Source organism: Nematolebias whitei, chromosome 16 (assembly GCF_014905685.2).
Source record: "Nematolebias whitei isolate Nwh7 chromosome 16, NemWhi1, whole genome shotgun sequence".
In the NCBI taxonomy this organism is placed as follows: Eukaryota; Metazoa; Chordata; class Actinopteri; order Cyprinodontiformes; family Rivulidae; genus Nematolebias; species Nematolebias whitei.
Genome location: NC_056513.1, coordinates 21948943 through 21971122, shown reverse-complemented (window position 1 = coordinate 21971122; position 22180 = coordinate 21948943). Strand labels below are relative to the sequence as shown.

The window sequence follows — 22180 nt, the reverse complement described above, 5'->3', positions numbered from 1 at the left end:
GCACTGAGGAACATTGACCGTAAAGACGACAGTAAAGCCCATGAGAAGATTGTTCAAAATTTAGTTTTATAGTAACGGGACCAAAGTTCTTCTCTTCTTTGAATGTTTAAGAAAACTGCTTGGTGTTTTTGTATTATTTACCCACAGATGCAGATCATTTTGTTGGTTTCCACACACACACACACAAAAATCAATAAAATTACAATGCAACTGGAACTAAAAAGCTTTATTTTTATCTCATCTGTCTCAAAAACTTTGGGGATGGTGTACTGTACATCCATTTTTGTGAATTCTTGTCTGGCTATTTTGTGTTTTTCTATATAAACAGTGCCAACCTATTGGGTCTTTTCTTGTAGAGTCCATTCTGTTTCAAAATGTGATGGATGTTGAGATCAGAAAATGATGATTTTGTCCATTGGAGTTCAGCTCGAATGCTTTTGGACAGTTTCTTTGGTTCTTCTTCTACCATCTGCAACACCTTCTCTCTGATCAACCTGGGGTTGGGTTGAGTCTTGCGTCCACATCCTGGGAGGGTGCCCTTTGAACCTTACTGAAACAGTTTAAATAATATTGGCAGCTTTGGTCAGAGGAACAAGAATCTGTTTGGAGATGGCCTTACAGTAAAGACTAGTCCATCCAAAAAAAATAAAAGAGAGAGAGAGATTAAAATAAAGAAGATTGTGGATTTTAAAAAAGGGTTCTAAGCTCAATAATCAGGTACAACAATGATTAAATTGTGTCCAGTTTCTTTAAGTGAGAAATGTTCGTCCCCCATCCGGAGGACTTCATCAGTCTGAGGCCTGCCAACCAGATCTGTCCCATACGTAGCCTTCACGGCTGTGTTTCAAGGCAACCTGTGAAACCGTAGAGGTAGGCTTTTAACACTTGCAGAACACACCCATCCAAAACAATCAATCATCATCATTGACTTGAAGCACAGCAATGAAGGCTGCCTACGGGACAGATCTGGTTGGCAGGCCTCAGACTGACGAAGTCCTCCGGATGGGGGACGGAACATTTCTCACTTAAAGAAACTGGTCCAGATGACATGAATTAACCATTTTTGAAGATTATGGAAGTTTATATTAAAGGTAAAGCCTTTACCTCTAAGATAAACATCTATAATCTTATTTCTGAGCAAACAGCTCTCATCTGCTTCATGTTCAGTGTGGAGCACACCGTGACACCAAACTACACACATGCTTGTGCCCTTCAACATGGTTGAAGGGCTGAGGAAAAGCTTGGAGAACTGTGATACTTTTTCAAAGTCCCAAACTTACTTTTTGTATACTAAAGGCAGATAAACAGACAACTGCCTTTAAATGATTCACTTTTAACACGAAGCGAAGCACTGCTTCATTGATCAGATAGGGTGTCAGCACTGAGTCAGGACGTAAAATAAACACACATAAAGGTTGAATGAATATTTAGTGGTCATTTATGCACACAGAAAGGTAATTAATGAAAATATCCATCAATCTAACTATTATCATTACCTGCTTCTTCTTTTCCAGGTTGCAGGAATCACTGGTGTCCATGTCCAGCAGCCCAGTGCAAGAGGTTGGGTTTCCATCACAGGATCACAGAGACAAGCGAGACGACCATTAATAATCTCACAGGGCGACTGTGGCTGAGTGGTTAGAACAGTCGTCCTCCAATGCGAGAGTTGGACGTTCGAATCCATCAGCAGTCGCATGAAGCGTGGGCAAGACTCTGATGTGTGAACCATCGGTGTATGAATGTGACAAAGCACTGATTAGTCTCTTTAGACTGGTTTGTTCCGTTAGCATGTGCTCTGTGAACGGGTAAATGAGGACACAGATAGTGTAAAGTGCTTTGAGGATAAGATAGAAAGGTGCTATATAAGTACAGGCCATTTACTCACATCGAAGGCCAATTTAATATTGCCAGTGGGCCTAACACGCATGTTTTTATTTGTGGGAGGAAACCAGATAGTTGCTTGAAATTTAACCGTTTGTTAGCAAAATCATGCACCTCTGGGTAGACTGGAATACTAGGTCTTTTTAAGTGTTTCTTTTTTCTTAGAGTTCAGTTTCATATCTGTGGGAGTTATGGCAAAGCTTCACTGCTGCGATCTCTGCCAGAGGTGTGTGTGTTTAAGGAGGTTACTGGCAGGACTAGACTGACAGCTGCTTGGCAGAAGTCTGCAGACATTTAACTTCTTCTTTTCAGTAGGAGACTCATGTGTGAAGTCTCACACAACGCACGCAGTGCTTCATTTCCCCCCTTCTCCAAAAACCTGAGACTTGTCTGGTTTCACAATGACTGGGATTATTTTATTAACAGGTCACCATCTGTTTCTCACCTTCCACTTTCCTGACAAGAATAAACTTCTGGCACCAAATGATGTGACCTTGCCGCAGGTCTTACTTAAACTTGTGTAAAAAGTTGGGTTTTAGAAATGAGTTTTCAAATTATTTGTGCACTATATGTAATGTTGTCGTTTAGTGAAAAAAACATCCAAACTTAAACAATAAAATTGGGTTAGTTGCCTTTTGATAGCGCTCATTATTCAAATATTCATTTTCCATTTAAATTTTCTTTTCTTCGCTGTGGCCGAGCCTCATCAGACGGGAGTCATGTCTCATGATGAATGCAGCTTTGGTCTTGTTATAATTAATTCAGTCAACTGGAAAAAAAAAAACTACTTCACATCTTTTATCAAAACATTTGCCATTAATATTTTCCTTACTGAATAATTCAACACTGCCTTTGAATTCATATTGATTAGTGTGAGAATTGCTTACTTCACTTTATACAAAACCCACATGGGAGTGGTGGCGCAGAGGTTAGAAGATGGGCCTGTGATCAGAAAGTTGCAGGTTCAACTCCTCATTTGCCCCTCTGGGCCCCTGAGAAAGGCCCTTAACCACCATCTGCTCCCTAAACAGGTCTCTTGAAAACGAGTTCTCGTGGCTCAATGACACTACCTGGATAAATAAAGGGTAAATGGAAAAAAACAAAAACAAAAGCTAACTTGATTTCAATATTTCAAATCAATTTAACCATCACCTTTTAAAATTACTTTAATCAAACAGAAGTCCTGCAGTCTGCAGAACCCCATTAATTTTTTTAAGCAATTGCTGACTGATTACTAAAGAAAACATTACACACATCTTGAATATTTATTAGAAAAAAAAACAAAGCATTTTACAAGCCAAACACCTGCACTAAAAGAGGTGGTGCTACAGGACAGTCATGATCCATCTAGCATTAAATAAAAGCCACAATCTGCAAGCAAATAAGTATTTACAATCAAAGTTCATGTCGACAGTAATGGATCACCCATTCATAAACCAGATTAGGCCCCTTTCTGGACTTCAAGCTGTTGAAGAGGAAGCTCAAACTGCAGTAACAGAATTAAAAAGGTAAGAAAAAGGAAGTAGGGTCAAGTTTTACTGCTTTGGGAAGTACGTTTCAATTTGTTCAGTTAAACATCTACTGACTCCTGTTTTGCATGCCTAAGCTACGAAAACACACCGTGCTCTTTACGCAGGCGTGCTAGTTAAGTCAGGCGTGCACAAAGCATGTAACAGGGGACTGAGAGACAAGCATGTACAGATGCTTCACCTGACTAACTCCCAGCCCCGTGTTCAACTAATCTCATCAACTTCTACACTTTTTAAATATTTTCCTTCGTCTCATCATCTCACACACCAGCCTTTAATCTTACATGTGGCCAAAACTAGAAACGGTTTACTTTGTAAACACGAGAACTGAAGCAGGAACAACCACATCACTCTGAAACTAGACTGTGCCACATTTGGTTTTCTAAGCAACCGAGGGCGTCTTCCCTCGCCGGTGCTTGCGAACCTCCTCCATCAGGTCCTTGAGATACTGAATCTCTCGGCTGATGGACTCCGCTTTCTCTTTCAGCTCATGATTTTTCTTCTCCAGCTCTTCACGTTCCGAGGTTAGCGACTCCTGCTCAACTCTCTTCTTTTGCCGGTAGCGAGTGGCAGCCGTCTTGTTCTGCTCCATCTTCTTCAACTTCTTCTCGACCACCCTGGGTGTGCCCGACGCCGATTTGATCCTCGAGGTCTTGGGGGAAGGAGAGGCTGTGGGTTGTGGTTTACAGTAGGGTTTGGTTCTGGAAGAACCGGGTGTGGGGGAACTAGGGGGAGTCGAGTGACGTGTGGGTGACCCAGCACCCGACTCGATGCCAGAGTCGCTGTCACAGTCACTTGATGAAAGGGACTGATCAGGGAGGGACATGAGGGAGGGCTCCTCTTTGTTGGCAAGCACGACTACAAAGTGACCAGCAGTGGGAATTGACAGCACAATTGGACTGGTAGTTTGAAGGACTTCACTGGGATCTTGGATGACAGTACTGGTAATCGATGAGGCCATTTTCTCAATATCTAAAACATCAACTTCACTCCCCAGCTCTAATGTGTAGGCTGGCGATGGGGGAGATGGAGACGGACTGGGAGACGGAGGCTCAGACTTCACAACCTCCTGAACAGGAGCCACCTCTGGTGTCTTGACATCAGGTAAAACAGTGGTTTCCATGGGGAGAGGGGGGACATTGGGCAATGGGAGGCCAACATCTGGACTGCTGTGCTGGATGGGGACGGTTGTGTCAAAGGGGTTTAGATCCAGGTCCATGTGGGAGTCGAGGGAGGCCAGGAATACTTCAGGAGAGCTGGGAGACTCAGACGAGCCAAGGAAAGATTCCAGGTCAAATTCACTCAGATCCATTTTTTCTGACATCCAGTCCAGGTCCTCAAAAGCATCTGTTAACGACAAGTTTAATCATTACATTCAAATAAATACATTTTTAAAAAATCTGTTTCATTTGATGATTTTCTGGCTACTTACAGAAAACGTAGATAAGTTACTTGAGGGTGTTTGTTAATTTCTCACCTTTGCTCATGTCTGCTCCAATGTGGGCATTGAGCAGGTCGCTGGAAGCCAGCAGAGACATGGACAACAGGTCGGTTTCAGCCTTGGTCTCCAGGAATGAAGAGGGTTGAGTGAGAGGAGAGGGAGGTGGAGAAAAAAAAGCGAGCGTGGACAATGGCATTGTTTGATTAGGAGAAGAGGGCGACGCATAGGAAGAGGAGAGAGTGGGTGAAGCTGGCGCCTTCACCTCTAAAGAGAAGGAGGGAGAAAGAGCTTCTTCTTCATCTTGGTCCAGAAGGGGCCCGATGGGGTCAGCCATCAGAAACGAGGACCCTATAAACAAGGACAGACATTTTTTTTTAATATAGTATTTTAATCTCAAGTGTCTTAGTGACTTGCAAAGCTAATATTACATCAAATTGTCTACATTAAAATTGTAGAAGTACATTGGAAGCAGACGTCAATGAGACACCAACCTAAGTACAGGGCCTCCAACTCCTCCATTGCGAGCTGGGAGTGTGTCATGACTGCTACTGGTCAGCGGTAGACTTAAAATGAATGAACACAAAGGAGAGTCCGATAAAAGCAAGTCGAGGGGTCTGGTACTGCTGTCGACGGCAGCAAAGTGGAGGGTGGTTGCCGGAAGAGACCTGCAATACACAGACAATGTTATGGTGATTAACAGATGTGAATCAGACGATTCATTTAAAAACAAGTCTTCACTATAAATTTCTTCAAATGTTTAATTGTGGCCTAGGCCCTCTCCGAGTGACGTTTGCATGCTCTCATTGTGAATGCATGGTTTTCTGGGGGTACACCAGTTCCCCATAAAACCAAAATCATACATGTTAGGCTAATTGGTAATTCTAAATTGTCCTTAGGTGTGACTTAAGCGTGTGAACGGTTGTCTATGTGGCCCTGCGTGTATCCCACCTCGTGCATTGTGACTATTTGACTCTCATAGTGACTCTCCATGACCCAGATAGATAAAAAGAAGCAAGTAAATTTAATGGATGTAAATAATGGATTATTGAGCATGCATCAGGATATAATGGATGGATGTTTACACTACTGGTCTGGCCAGCTTTCATTATAATCTACTACAGTATGTACTTATAAAACAAACCGTTCCGGACTATCAAGTTTCATGCAAATATCCAACGTCAACTAAGGCGTGTGTTGTGAGGGTGTGGAGGCTAATTCTAGATAATCTCTACTTGTGTCAATGCGTGTTTCAAGGAAAACACTCCGCCCTCCACCGAGGGACATTTCCTAATTTGGTCATACTTTGGTTCGCAGCTCCGCCCACTGTTGAGTCACCGTGGAGAAATGGGAGGGTGACCGCCATTTCTGCACGAGGCGGGGTAGCAGGAAAAACTAGAGCGCGCGCGCCATTTTGGCCACGCCACGTTGACTATTTTTATTGTATACAAACAGTGACTCATAACCTACGCTACCACTTAAAGAAATTCGCTAAACATTTACCAAGAAATGTATTTGCTGCTCAACTCGAGAGCCGCTGACACGCGACGCACATTATTAACGTTTGACTACTAATCAAACTGACGCAGACCAGGGCGGCCCCAACGCTGACAGTCTGTAATTTGACACTACAACTCCAAACCAGGAAATTAAAAAAATTAGGTCAATAATATAGTGTTACTGCCACCATTTAGTTTTTTTTCCTCCAAAATATGTACTAACATTACTCAGCTTTAAGGACTAGCTGACCTAGCACCATCTTTAATCCGTAGCTATGCTAGCTACAAAATAAAAATAGTCCGAAAATATGAACGATGGTCATTAAAAAATACTTACGCCATTTTGCCTGAAATAGCCAGTGCACTTCGCCGTTGCACTGCCAAGTTTTTGCCGCTGCAAAGATTGCTGCCGCACGCCTTTAAACTGCCATTTTAACCCTGGACAGCTTCTAGCACTAGCTCCACTCAAACACCAAACGATACTGACTGAGGAAAAATAAGCGGAGGCTGCAACCCAAGCTTATAAAGAGTCGAAGCACAGCTGAGCGTACTCCTCCGCTGTTTTGATCCAGTGGGCGTTGGTTTTTAAAACAGGAACAGCCCGAGTGAGCGGAGTTCCATGTTCAATAACCACTTTCATATATCATGCCTGTTTACAGGTACAACAGTAACTTTAAACAAACTCACTATTGTGAGCTTCACTCGTATGTAATTGGCTGTTTGTTCACGTCATAGGATTACTTTATATAGATCCACCTAAAGTATTAAAACCTGTAGGGTAAATATAGAATGTAAACAATAACTAAAAGAACACGATGTGAACTCTTAAGCACTACCCTAAACCTATTATATGCAAACAATTATATCATCCCAAAATACAGTTTTAAGGTATTTTTTTATTCAATAGGCTGTTTTTGTATTCATGTACTCTTCATAAATTATCGTTTGACATATTTGTATTAGCGCCTTTATTTTTTTTAAATCGGGCTGTTGCCTTTGACTCTATTCAAGGGCATTATTTGTGATCTGTTGAATTTTATTTCCCCATAGAAGAACAGTAATTTCACTTTTTATTAGGGGTGCACCGATTGCAGTTTTCTGGCCGATCACCAATTTCTAAAAAATCTGACCTGCCGATTCCGATTTTGGCCGGTACCGATTTTATTTTATAATCGACACTGTCCGGTGTTATAAGGTCACAATGCACCTTCAATTTTCTAATCTTATTTTATTGAAAAACATACCCTTGAACAATATCCTAGAAACAATACAAACTTTTTTTTAACAGGCCATGAGGTAGTGCTCTGAAATATAAACCAAGTTCAGACAATTGTTGTTAAAACTAAAAATGTCTGTAAAATCGGTTTCTGATGCAAGTATCGTCCGATTTCCCTAAATTAAGGAAATTGGGACGACCGATTTATCGGTGCACCCCTACTTTTTTATATTAAGGAGGCTCATGAATATGTGAGAATATCATTTTATTAAACGGATTATATTTGAGCATAGTTTGAATTGTAATAGTCAACAATTGTCATGTAAAACAAGTCATTTACTCCCAGCAGTTGCTCGTGGAAAGTACTTGTGTAGGAAGTCAAATGGGTAAAATGATGATAAAAAGTACCAAGCATATGGGATGATCCATCCTTTGCAGAGTTTGGAAGCCGACTGCCCCCTGGTGGTTCACTTGACTGACCCCCCCCCCACACACACACACACACACACACACACACTGAATAGGATGAACAAGAAAAAAATAAAATAGTAACAGAAAGACAACTTTTAAGGGTTTGTACTTTAATAGGACATACTGTTCCATAAAAGCAGTGCACAAGTTACAACTTCTTTGCAATGATCCCTTATTTACTCACATAAAATGACTCTAATGTAAAACTACAAGCTGCACTGAACCTAAAAGTACATGATCAGAAAAAGAATGATTCCTCGTCCAACTCACTGAACACATCATTTATTTTCACGAGCTCGCTCATGCCTTCATCAAGGTCCTCTGCTAAGTTGCAGAGATGTTTTACCAGGTTTGATTCAGGGCTATCAGCCTATTGGTGCCATCAGAACAGCAGGAGTCCATGCCAACTGCATGTGAGGCCATGTCACAAGCATTTCCGAGTGTCAGCTTCCCTACGTTTGCCTCTTCAGGACAGCTCGTGCTGCTTCAGTGACTCCATCACTGATGAACCAGCCCAGAACATCCTTACAAATGCTGTCAAAGTCTTGTAAAGTGTTGCTGATTTTCTTCTTGTCTTTTACTGACACAAATTCAAAAATTGTTATAAATAAAAAGCTTTAAAAACAAATGACAGCTCAGTGCGTTTTGTGTTGATGACCATTTTATAATTGACTGAAAATAAGCCTCGACTGAAACACGTGGACATTTTTACATGACTAAAATTCAAAAATTCCACTGTTGTTGCTCTTCCAGCGAGGCCAGCAATCTTTGTGCTCACTGACACTGGCTCCTTGGACTGATGAAGTCCTTTGGATGAAGGATGAAACATCTCAACAACAACAACAACAACAAAAAAGAAACAGTCATAATGACCTGACTGAACTTTGTTGAAATTTTAAAGAAACTTGCAAAAAATAATCTTTGAATGTGCACTTACGATAGAATAACTATGGATGGATTCAAGATGGTCGACACAGTCAACTGAGCTTAAGAACATACAAAAATTCCCATCACTCAATATTTTGATTAGACACTCAATTACACATTGAGCTAAAATGTGGTGTGGTAGTAGCCAAGACTGCTCCCCACCACAAAATTTGAGCACTAACAGATTACAAAGGATTTTTGTTGAAAAACTTGGCATCAGTATTTTGCAGTCCGCTCTGTATACATCTGATGAACCACACTGAATGAGGTTTAATGAAACTTTCATGAAGAAATCAAAGGATGTTTTTCTAAAACTTCCAGGTCCATTTAGTCCAAGTTGACCACCACAGCTACCGTACTTTCCGCCGTACACGTTGCACCACCATATAAGTTGCATCAGTTCAAATATGTCTAATAAAGTGGGAAAAACATAAATACGTCACTTTGCTGTATAAGTTGCATATTATGCGTCACCGCTGACCACCCGGAAACGTGGGCCGGTGTTGTGCCAAAAATCGATTGGCTGCCAAATGGCGGCTGCGGGAGTGTGCATGCACTTTAACAAGAATTTAACAAGATTAACAAACAATTATTTGCTCAACATGGGGTGTCTCAGTTGAACTTTTCCTTAATAAATGCACTTTAATGGTCAAATCAGCTGCATTTCGCCTGAGCGGAGCGGCGAAATGCAGCTGATTTGACGTTTGCTTCCGGAGCGAGATGACGGTGGCTTTGTATGGCAAGCCAAGTGTCTCTTTAATAGCCATGTTTACCTATTAATGACACACTTGGTTTGCCATACTACTCGAGGGCCCTCTAGTGGCTGCAAATAGTAGTGTTCAATATTTTCCACGTCGGAGTGAATGAATTAATCAGATCTCAGCCAAAAGTTGGGTTATAAAAATGGAAAAAAATGTTTGAGCTTTGGTGTATAAGACTTGCAAATTTATGCAAAAGGTGCAACTTACACAGCGAAAAATACGGTAATCACAATTGACAAACACAAAATGGCTATAACTCCTGTTTCACCGATATTAAACTAAAATTTGACATGGTAGTAGCTGAGAGTTGATTACAACTCATACTCTGACTGTGACATCATGCAATGTTGCATGAGATAGAGTAAAATGTTGTTTTCCAGGTATATTCAAAATGGCTACGACTTTGCAATATGTCCACATTAAATGATCATGGTCTGAAACTGGCCTAAAAGGCAGCGAGTGATATGCATTCCATTGAGGGATGGCAGGCTTTTAATATTTTTTTAACTGTTTTTAGTAAATTAGTAGAAGCAACAAGAATACATCATCTTTATGTTTTTAACAGTCTCACATAAGACATACAAATTCTCATCTTCAGTTTTGTTCTGGCCAGCAGGCAGCAAAAAAAAACAAAAGGGTACATTTATTATTTCATAAATGCAGTGTACACATTTAAAAGCTTTGTTATGGTCCCAAATTTACTGCCCTAGAAATACCCCAATGTCACACAACAATTCAATTCAAAAATACTTTACTAATCCCAGAGGGAAATTAAATCAAGCCGGATTACCTCTAAAAGCACAAAATCAGAAAAAAAGCTAACGGTTCTTAATCAAGCCTACTGAACACATCCTTTATTTTGACGAGCTCACTCAGTCCTTTCTCAAGGTCCTCTGCCAAGCTGCGAAGTTTTTTTCCAAGCTTCGACTCGAGGCCTTTCTTCACCTTCACCCCATCTTTTCCCTCAATAAAGTAAAAATCCATACCGAGTGCAAAGCCTTTTATTAATCCAGATGACTTGCTGCTGGTTTCTGAGGCCATGGCACTAGCGTCTCCTGTAACCAGTTCCAGAGTTTGTGCCACCCTCTGTGATTTCCTCTCAGTATTGTTGAGAGCAGACATCCCGTGCTTCTTCAGTAACTCCATGAACTCGTTGATGTACTTTAAACAGCTCAGGATTTCCCCATGACAGCCGTCAAAGTCTTGCAAGGTTTTATCGATTTTCTTCATGTCATTTGACATATTTGCCTGCAGGAACAAAATGTTTTCAATTGTTATCATTGTTTTCAGTTGTTGTCATGCATTAAAAACGTATATGATTTGAATTTAAAATATCAACACCCAAAAGATGCAAGAACAATTTAAAAATAGGTGACCTATAGTTTGCTCATGGACTTCACCTTGTTGGCGATGGCTGCTGAAGCTCCAGTGACGCCGCCGGCTGCAGCCACACCGACACCAACAACAGTAAGGGCCAGCGAGGCTCCGGCTGTGAAGGGACACAGAATCACACCAGCAGCTGCCGCCACTCCTCCTGCCACTGCTGACGCTCCTCCAGTGATGCCAGCAATCTTTGTGCCCTTCGAAACCTTAAAAGAAAAAAAGAATAAAATGTAATATAGTCTCTACCCTAACTCTGCTCAAATTACTGCCAAAACAACTTGCACTAAAGAAAAGGAGTAGTGGTAACATTTTGGCCTCTTCTTTTTTTATTGTGTAAATGTTTATGAAGATTCACTCTATTGTGATCCATTTTTCTTCCTTATGTTTTTCGGCGCAATTCTTGTCCCGCACTTTTCAAGCTATTTCAACAAATCATATATCAAAACATTCAGCTCATTCAGGAGAAGGGTACTATGACTTTTGGTATTTTTTTTTCTATCATAGAAAATGAATTGAGCTCATTTTACATTATTCAAATCTTTAGATTTGTTTACAACATTTTACTGCTCCTTTCACGTGTTGTTCAGGTTCTTTCAACTTCCTTGTGCAAATGTAAACTTTTTTAAGCTACATTCAGCTGTTTTTTTCAGCTGTTTTGCACTCCTTTCAGATTCGTTCTGCTAACTAAAACATTTTTATTCTTCTTCTAACTTTTTTCTGCCAATTTCAGCTTGTTATGCTCTTTTCAGCTTATTTATAAAGCTGAAAACTTGACTGGACTCCAAGGCCAACGGAGAGACATGTAGGCCTTTTCCATAGCTCCTCTTATTTATCTTTTCAGCTTATTCATATTATTCTGCAAGTTTCTGCTTTTTTATTTCAGCTACTAGCTGTTTTTATGCTAATTAAAGCTTTTTCAGCTAATTCCGCATTTTTTACACTCTTTTCAACATTTTTCTGCTTAATTAAGCAAAAATGTGTTCTTCCCACTTCCTTCTTGTAATTTCAGCTTCTTTTTGAGTTTTTTTTTTTTAGCTACTTGTCAGCTGCTTTTTGCTAATTTCAGCTTTTTTCAGATAATTTCCACTTTTTGGTGATAATTTCTGCTTCTTTCACCAAACATGTTCGTTCTGCTTTCTTCTTCTAATTTAAGCTTGTTCTACATTTTCAGCTTTAAAAAAAAAAAAAAAATTTAAGCATATTTTTAGCTAATTTTAACTGTTTTCAGATAAATTAAGTTTTTCATGGTAATTTTTGCTACGTTCAGCCTAATTAACTTCTTTCTGCTATTTTCAGCTTGTTATGCTTCTTTCAGCTTTTTTTTTGTTGCTAGTTACAGCTTTTTCTGCTATTTCAGCTACTTTTTTGCTGTTTTGTGCTAAATTTAGCTTTTTCAGCTAATTCCAATTGTTTTTTTTTAGCTCATTTCAGCTCCTTCCACTTCCTTCTGGTAAGCTTCTTTCTGAATTTTCAGCTACTTTCAGCAATGTTTTTCTAATTTCAGCCTTTTTTATAGCTAATTTCCTAATTTTTGTGCTCATTTCTGCTTATTTAAACCTAATTCAGCAAACGTGTTCTTTTTGTTTTCTTATGCTAACTTAGGCTTGTTCGTCCATTTCAGCTATGTTTTTAGCTGCGTGTTTTTAGCTATTTTCAGCTGTTTTTCATCAAGTTCTTCTGTAATAAGCACTGCATTTTTGCAGGAAATGCAGTTTCTTTAACTTGGATTTCTATGCCTTTCTGTGATAAGAAATCATTACCTTGTCCAAGTGGTCTGCAATGTCGCCCAATTCAGTAATAAGTTCCTTGAGTTTCCCAGAATGTTCACACATCAGCTGGTTATACAGTTTGATGGCTTTGTAGAGAAGTTCAGCTTTCACACTGATGACCCTGAAATATTATTCATTAAAAAAGAAGAATCATTTTTAATACATGCATCTGGTCTGTTCGGGTTACATCAATAAATAATTACGTTGATCAAGTGTAGAAACACACAATTTGTTGAAAAAACATTGCAAAAAGTTATCATTTGAAAATATTATGAATCCCCAAAAAATTCTTGAAACCCATATTCTCCCAAATTTTGTGTGATCCTCAAAAATTATTACAAAACAAAACAAAAACAACAACAAGAATGAGTTCACCTGCTAAATGCTTAGTTGGTACTGGCATATGCAACTGCTCGCTCTCTCTCACTCGCTCTCTCTCTCTCAACCCCACCCCCCCACACACAAACGGACAAAAACACAGAAAGTAATATCCAACTTACATCGTCTCTGGTGCTCCTCTAAGTTCCAGACACCCACTCACCTCCTTCCAGGCTGTAAATCGATACAACTGAAGTTCAAAAACAATAAGTTTCCAAAATCTGGAAGAAATATTTAGTTTTTTCACTCACGCGTCATTGGCTCGTAATCTGACAAAGACATGGCGTCCTGGTGAAAGAGACACCACAACTCAAGTTATATTTAAATCGACTTGAGATGAACAGAGCAACAAGAGGTTGAAATATTTACCAGGGCTTCAGACGTGGGAACCAGCTGCTGCTTTTGTTTTTTAACCGGCAGTGGAGGAGGTTGTAGTTTAACTGCTTTCTTAACCGGTGTTTCCTTTTGAGAAAAGTAATGAAAAGATTTACTGTCAAGTCCCAAAATAACAAAAAAATTAAATAAAAATAAACAGTCAGAAGGCAAATATTTCAACCTCCTGAAAATATAAATCTGCAAACAAATCGCAAAATCCTGATACCTTTAAAATGTTCACATAATCATTGCCAGTTTCAAATTCTTCATAATGTTTGGAGTCCTGTTTCACGCACGGTCTTGGTAACAGTGGCGGCGGAGCTCGGAGAATCTAAATCAAAATGAATAAAAAATAAAGATTTATTTAACAATCAAGCTTGAAATCACAGGCGAAATCTCATCTGCGTTACCTGACTCACCTCTGAGATGTTTGTGGGAGACTGAGGAGAATTAGATTTTAGCACCTTCTCGTCAAGGGCTTTTATTATTTGATCAACTTTTCCTGATGGAGAAACAGGACTCTGTCAGAAACAAAAAAGAAATATATTGTGAGCATGTGCAGGGCGGCTTTAACACAAAACCTCAGTTGTTTGAGTTTGGAGAATCAGAATAACTAATTTATAAAACAAGAGTACCACATACATTTAACACCTGCTGACAAACTATTATACATCAATCTATAGCTTTGCTCCTAACAAACTAAAACCTTGAATGAATGAATGAATGAATGAATGAATGAATGAATCAATCCATCCATCCATCCATCCTCTTTACCCACTTCTCACACAAGACTCACACATTTGAGTTTATAGTCACGGGTTAAATCTAATCTGTACAACTCACCTCTGAACAATCTGTGGGAGACTGAGGAGATGAGTTACAATTTATCAGCTCTGCATCCAAAGATTTTACAGCTCGATTCATTTTCCTTGGAAGAGGAATGGGACGCTTTCGCTGCAGAAAAGAGAAGATGGACATTGATATGAGAAACTCTTGGGACATTCAGGAACCCTTTATAATTAAAGATACAGATCCATCCATCCATCCATCCATCCATCCATCCATCCACTTCTGCTTATTCCGAAGTTGGGTCACGGGGGCAGCAGCTTGAGCAGGGAGGCCCAGACATCTCTTTCCACAGCCACATCTTCCAGCTCTTCTGGGAGGATCCTAAGGCCAACTGAGAGACTCTCCAGTGTGTTCTGGGTCTTCCCTGGGGTCTCCTCCCAGTTGGACATGCCCGAAGCACCTCCCTAGGGAGGCACCCAGGGAGCATCCTTACCAGATGCCCAAACCACCTCAATTGGCTCCTCTCGACGTGGAGGAGCAGCGGTTCTACTCCGAGTCTCTCCATGATAACTGAACTTCTCACCCTATCTGTAAGGGAGTCCAGCTACACTGCAGAGGTAATTCATTTCAACCACATGTCTCCACGATCTTATTCTTTTTTGTCACTACTCAGAGTTCTTTGCCACATGTGAAGGTAGGAAAGCAGACGACTGGTAAGCAGAGAGCTTTGCCTTACAGCTCAGCTCCCTCTTCACCACAATGGACCAGCACAGAGTGCACAATACTGCAGATGCTGCACCAATCCAACTGTAAATCTCAAGCGCCATTCTTCTCTCACTCGTGAACAAAACCCTGAGATATTTGAACTCCTCTACTTGAGGCAGAACCTCACCCTCGACCTGAAGAGAGTAATCCACCCTTTTCCGGTTGAGGACCATGGCCTCAGATTTGGAGGTGCTGATTCATCCCAGCTTTCACTCTCTTTCTCTCTTTCACCCTCGGCTGTGAACCGCTCCAGTGAGAGTTGGAGATCACGGCACGATGACGCCAACACCATCCACAAAGAGCAGAGACAACTCCCACCCTGAAGTGATCCGACTTACTGCCGGCAATGCGAACCAAACTCTCGCACCGCTTGTATCGGGACTGAACAACTCGTAACAACGGGTCCCCAATCCCATACTCACGGAGCACCCCTCACAGTGTACCCCAAAGAACACGGTCAAATGCCTTCTCCAAGTCCACAAAACACATGTAGACTGTATGGGCAAATTCCCATGACCCCTTGAGGACCTTAGTGAGGGTAAAGAGCTGATCCAGTGTTCCACAGCCAGGACGGAACCCACATTGTTCCTCCTGGATCTGAGGTTCAACCAACGATCGGACTCGCTTCTCCAGTACCCCTGAATAGACTTTACCAGGGAGGCAGAGGAGAGTGATGCCCCTATGTATATAAAAAAAGTATTTGATATACAGTACAGCATTTATATTCAACTTATTTAAAGATATTTATTTTTTGTTGTTTATTTCAACTCAAATAAGCCATTAAGGAAGTACTTGAAGTTAACTTGTGTTGTGGTCTTAAAACTTTCTAGGGCTTTGTAAAAAAAAATAATTTCCATGATCAAGAATCTGATGAAGACAAACCAAATGACACATGCTCAAAGATATTCACAAGTCAGTGAACCTTTAATGAATCTGGTCAAACACGTTGAACAAGATTTATTGTTTTGCACACATTCATTTAGTTTTACTTTTACTTTAAAACACAATCTGTTTAAACACACTTTAGGACGTGCTATTTGATATCAGAATGTAGATAGATGTTAAAATGCTACATGCTGGGCTTATAAATATAAAAAAACCTTATGTACAAAATAACAAAAAACATGTTCAGCAATTTTTTTTCTATAATTTTAAGTGTTATTTTGCGAATGTTTCTCCAGTCAAGAGATCAGATGGACGAGAAAAATGTTTTATAATGAACATTTTTCTACTTTAAAATCAAAAACAGATCAAAGCAGCTGTTCTAATTTCCTTTTTATCAGGAATTCTTCAAAAATAAAATTAAACTAAATGTATTATCATAAGCAGAACATAACATTAAAGAAATTACGCATTAAAAATGATGATGTAGCTCAGTAGATTCATAAATGTTTTTTCTTACCTGTGACATGTTGCTACTAATTCCACTTTCCTGCTGCTCTGCATCAGCTCTGCTGTCTTCATTCAAACTGAACTTCATTCGTGTATGAGAGCTGAGTGAAGCTGACACCCCACCCACTTCCAAAATTAAAGCAAATAGTCTGAATGGTTAGTGCTCCGTTAGTGCTGGTTTGTGCCGTTACAATTTTCGTTAGTGCTGCTTTGTATGAGGCCTCTGTTGACACCTGCAATGACTTCACTAAATTCTTTGTTAACAAAGTGGAGTTGATCAGGGCCTCCATCCCCCGCTCCTTAGTCGACCCATCAGCTTTTGTTTCGTGTTCTGCTACTTTCAGGCAATTCAAACCAATCACACTCCCATTGTTAAACAAAGTTGCTGGTCACATGAAGCCATCAGGATCACCATTGGACCCCATCCCAGCAGCATTGTTCAAACAGGTTCTACCAGCGATTGGGCCTGCTGTTCTAACAATACTAAACAGTAGTATTGCTACAAGCGTGGTCCCAGAGGCGTTCAAACATGCAGTGGTCACACCGTTAATTAAGAAACCTGGTCTTGACCCTTCAGCCTGCTCAAATTACAGGCCAATCTCAAAACTCCCCTTTCTGTCCAAAATCCTGGAAAAAGTAGTTTTTACTCAGTTAAATCAGTTTTTAACTGAGAACAAAATCTTTGAGGTCTTTCAGTCTGGTTTCAAGCAGCTCCACAGCACCGAAACAGCTTTGGTTAGGGTTTGTAATGACATTTTAACAGCAAATGATTCTGGTCATTTTGTGGCTCTTGTACTCCTCGATCTTACTGCCGCTTTCGATACTGTTGACCACAGTATCCTCATCTCTCGGCTTGAACACTGGGTTGGGATTACAGGTGCTGCATTAGACTGGTTCCGCTCATACGGAAGTGGGGGAGTGGTGGCGCAGAGGTTAGAGAGGTGGGCTTGTGATCCGAAGATCGCCGGTTCACGCCCCGGCCCCGACAACATCAAAAATTGTGGGTGGGGTAGGTGAAACACCCACACTTGCCCCCACCCTCATTCGCCCCACTCTGGGCCCATGAGCAAGGCCCTTAACCCCCATCTGCTCCCTAAACAGGTCTCTCTTGAAAATGAGTTCTCGTGGCTCAATGAGACTAACCTGGATAAATAAAGGCTAAATGAAAAAATGAAAAAAAAAAAATACCACTCTGACAGGAGTTTTTGTGTGAAGGTGGGTAAAAATCTATCCACTTCAATGCTTCTTTCCTGCGGTGTCCCGCAGGGCTCGATTCTCGGACCCCTTCTATTTTCACTCTATCTGCTTCCGCTGGGGTCGATCCTGTTGTATTTACAATGTTGTATTGTAAACCGTCATAATTATTGTCCTCATGGGCTTGCCATACAGTAGACAGGAAGTGACGTAAGGATTCGGTGTACATGTTACGGGCATTCAATAAACAGACCCGGGCTCATGAAGCGTGTCGATTATCTTTATTAAGACTAATACGAAACATTACATGGTGTCAGAGTATCGCGAACTGCACGACCGCTGGAGATTACAAAATGGATTCGTCCGGAGTTCCCGCACCGCAGATGGACTGGGATGCAGTTAACCCCCCCGAAGCCTGGCAGGACTTCGTCCAGCACGCAAAGCTAATGTTTAGCGGTCCGCTAAAAGACAAGTCGGAAGACGTCCTGTGCAGCTATCTTCTCCTGTGGGTAGGAAAACGAGGCAGAAATATTTGTAACACATGGCAGTTGACCAGTGATGAAGCTAAGAAGCTAAAAACCTATTTTGAACGGTTTGAACAGCATCTCATGCCAAAGACGAACACCATTTTTGCCAGATACAAGTTTTATGAAAGAGTCCAAGAGGAAGGGGAGTCATTCGAACACTTTGTGACAGAGTTAAAGCTACTCGTCAATCAATGTGGTTATGAGAACAGTGACGAAATGGTTCGAGACATGATTGTTTTTAAAACAAATTCCCCACAAATCAGAGAAAACCTGATGAGCCAAGGGTCTGATTTAACACTACAAAAAGCCATAGACTTTGCACGCTCACATGAAATCGCACAGGCTCAATTAAAAGTCATGGGGAACCCACACACGAGCTCACAAGGAGCAGTGCCTGCACATGCTGTGTTCTCAAAGCGTCAGAGCATGCAGCACAAAGGGAGGACAGCCCCAGGCTACAAGGTGGGAATGCCATGTGGGAGGTGTGCGCAGACACACAGCCAGAGAGATGAGTGCCCTGCAAAAGGAAAGAAATGCAAAAAGTGTAACAAAATGAACCACTTTGCTAAAGCTTGCAGGTCAGAAGCACCACAAAGGCACAACCCTGTGTACGAAATTAAACCTGATGCTCCTGATGAGGATGGAGAATTTTTTATTGACTCCATAACAAAGCTAAATGAAGGGGAAGCTAATGAGCAGGCTTATGCTGATGTCGAAATAGGCTTGTTGCATCAAATTGTGCATTTTAAGCTCGACACTGGAGCCACTGCTAATGTTATTCCTGCACGAATATTTAAAAAGCTTTTTAAACAAGTCAGCCTGGCACCACCCACACGCTCACTGTCTGGTTATGGAGGAGAAAAACTGGACATAAAAGGCACATGCCAGCTCAAATGTAAGTGGAAGGACATCCACACAACGCTGACCTTTGACATTGTGGAGACAGCAGCACCCCCCATCCTAGGTTTGAGGGCATGCCTGGACCTAGACCTAGTTAAGCTGGTCATGTCAGTGCAGAGCACAAACATTATGGATGAGTTTGCTGATGTGTTCAAAGGCATAGGAAAATTTCCAGGAGAATGTGATATACACATCAACCCAGACGCAGCGCCTGTGGTGTATCCCCCACGGAGGATCCCTTTCACACTGCGTGAGCGACTGAAACAGGAGTTGGATGGAATGGAAAAAAACGGCATAATTGCCAAAGTAAAAGAGCCCACTGAATGGGTAAATGGTCTAGTGATCGCAGAAAAGCGTGATGGAAAACTCAGAGTGTGCCTCGACCCACGTGAGTTAAACAAAGCCATCAAAAGGCCTCACTACCCTCTTCCAACACTGGATGACATCACGCCAAAGCTGGCAGGAGCACAGTACTTCAGTGTCATGGATGCACGTTCAGGCTATTGGGCCATCCAACTCACAACGAAATCATCATTCCTGACGACCTTCAACACGACCTTCGGCAGGTACCGTTTTCTACGTCTTCCATTTGGAATAATATCTGCACAGGACATTTTCCAAAGAAAAATAGACGAGACGTATGAAGGACTCAACGGAGTGGCAGCCATCGTGGACGACATACTGGTGTATGGCAGGACAAAAGAGGAACATGACGAAAACCTACGAGCCATGTTAGAGCGCACAAGGGAGCGAGGAGTGCGCCTGAACCCAGAAAAATGTGTCATCGGCGCCAATGAAGTGAGCTATTTTGGACACAGACTCACCCGAGAAGGTATCAAACCAGATCCAAAGAAAATTCAGGCTATAAAAGACATGCCGCCCCCAGAGAACAAAAATGAACTGGAGACAATTCTCGGCATGGTGAACTACCTGTCTAGATTTGCACCTGGACTGTCAGAGGTGAACGCACCGCTGCGACAGCTGCTCAAACAAGACTCTGAATTCATCTGGGATCAGAACCACGACAGAGTGTTCCAACAAATGAAGGACCTCATAACCAGAGAACCAGGTCCTATCCTAGCATACTACGATGCAACCAAGGAGCTGCGCCTACAGGTCGATGCATCAAAGTACGGCTTGGGAGCAGTACTAATGCAAGATGAGCATCCAATAGCGTATGCCTCAAAGACACTGACCCCAACCAAGGTTAATTATGCACAGATCGAGAAGGAGCTCTTCGCAGTACTTTTTGGATGTAAACGCTTCCATACCTACATATATGGCAAGAAGATCATCGTCGAGTCAGACCACAAGCCGTTGGAGCACATATTGAAAAAACCAATCTGCATGGCCCCAGCGCGTCTGCAACGCATGCTTATTCAGCTACAAAAGTATGACCTTGAGATTGTGCACCGCCCGGGAAAAGACATACCTGTGGCCGACACCCTATCCAGGAAGCCCCTGCCTGACTTAGACAGCACGTTGAGTGAAGGCATGGAGGACCAGGTCCATTCAGTGTTGAACAGCCTACCAGTAAGTGACAGAAAGCTTTCAGAGATACGAGCTGCTACGGCAAACGACCCACAGCTCATCCAGTTAAAGCAAACTGTACATGCTGGCTGGCCTAAGGACAGGAAAAAATGTCCCACAACACTACTGGATTTCTGGAATTTCAGAGATGAAATTTCACACTATGATGGCATCATCTTTAAAGGTGACAAAATCATCGTGCCGGCAACCCTGAGAGGCAACATGCTGGAAAAAATCCACACTGGACACATGGGGATTGAGAGGAGTAAACAGAGAGCACGGGATGCCCTTTTCTGGCCAGGGATGGGCAAAGAAATCGCCTCCAAAGTGGAAAACTGTTCCATATGTCAGGAGAGACGTGCGTCAAATCCAAAAGAACCCCTCATCTCACACCAAATCCCGGAGAGACCATGGCAGGTCGTAGCCTCAGACCTGTTCACCTGGCATGGAAAAGACTACCTCATAGTTGTGGACTATTACAGCCGTTATTTTGAGCTGGAAGGATTGACATCCACCACTACAGGAGCAGTCATCGCAAAACTCAAACCTATATTTGCTAGACACGGGATACCAGAAAAGTTTATTTCTGATAATGGGCCACAGTACAGCTCACAAGAATTCAAAAGCTTTGCAGACACATGGGACTTTGTGCACACAACATCAAGCCCCTTTTACCCACAGAGCAATGGTCTTGCTGAGAGAACAGTCAGAACAGCCAAATCAGTTCTGGATAAGGCTCATGCCCAGAGCGTAGATCCCTACCTGTCTCTTCTAGAGCACAGGAACACGCCAGTTGATGACTTTAAATCACCAGCCCAGCTTCTGATGAGCCGACGTCTGCGATCAGTACTTCCAGTCACCAGAAATCAACTAAAGCCACGCACCGTAAGTCAGACGGCGGTACAGGCTAAAAGGAAGGAAAAACAAGAACACCAGAAGCGATACTACAATCACAGCGCCACACCACTACCAAAGCTGCAGCAAGGCGACCATATTCGTTTTCAGCATGACACAGGACTCTGGAAACCAGCTGTCGTCATCCAACCTGCAGAGATGGATCGTTCTTTCATCATCCGCACCAGTGAGGGACAGACCCTACGACGCAACCGGCGACACTTGAGGGACACAAAAGGTCCATCAGCACCTTCAACACCGACAACTGATCCAGGAGCTCAGCATGAAAAGGCAGCTCAACAACAGACAGAGTCACAGCTTTCATCGGGCTCTGAGTCACAAACCAAAAATAACAGCCCCATACTGACCACAAGATCAGGACGAGTGGTCAGGCCAAGAACAGTTCTTGACTTATGATTGTAAAGGGTGCAGGCGGATCGCTGCCCTAAATTAAAAAAAAAAAAAGAAAAAAAAAAGATGTGAAATGATGGAATGTTTACATGAAATATTCACGTGGGATGACGTGAAATGATGTTTACGTAAAATGATGTTTACATGAAAA

General features: G+C 41.8%; 1 protein-coding gene across 1 annotated transcript; it reads right to left on the bottom strand.

Moving 5' to 3' along the window:
* Positions 1-3159: 3159 nt before the first annotated feature.
* atf4a (activating transcription factor 4a) lies at positions 3160-6863 on the bottom strand. The gene is made up of 4 exons (XM_037689796.1): positions 6685-6863; positions 5343-5516; positions 4888-5199; positions 3160-4757 (listed from the first exon to the last, which is right to left on the bottom strand). Exons 2-4 carry the CDS (start codon positions 5389-5391, stop codon positions 3793-3795), a joined length of 1326 nt encoding a protein of 441 aa, XP_037545724.1. The 5' UTR covers positions 5392-5516; positions 6685-6863; the 3' UTR covers positions 3160-3792.
* Between the last annotated feature and the right edge of the window lie 15317 nt (positions 6864-22180).

What these genes read in the sequence shown, in the direction of transcription:
- atf4a (XM_037689796.1), bottom strand. Translation starts at nt 5,391, where the DNA reads ATGACACACTCCCAGCTCGCAATGGAGGAGTTGGAGGCCCTGTACTTA. An exon ending in GTTGGAGGCCCTGTACTTAG is followed by an intron (nt 5,200 to 5,342) that starts GTTGGTGTCTCA and finishes CCTTGTTTATAG; the next exon opens with GGTCCTCGTTTCTGATGGCT. An exon ending in TGGAGCAGACATGAGCAAAG is followed by an intron (nt 4,758 to 4,887) that starts GTGAGAAATTAA and finishes TGTCGTTAACAG; the next exon opens with ATGCTTTTGAGGACCTGGAC.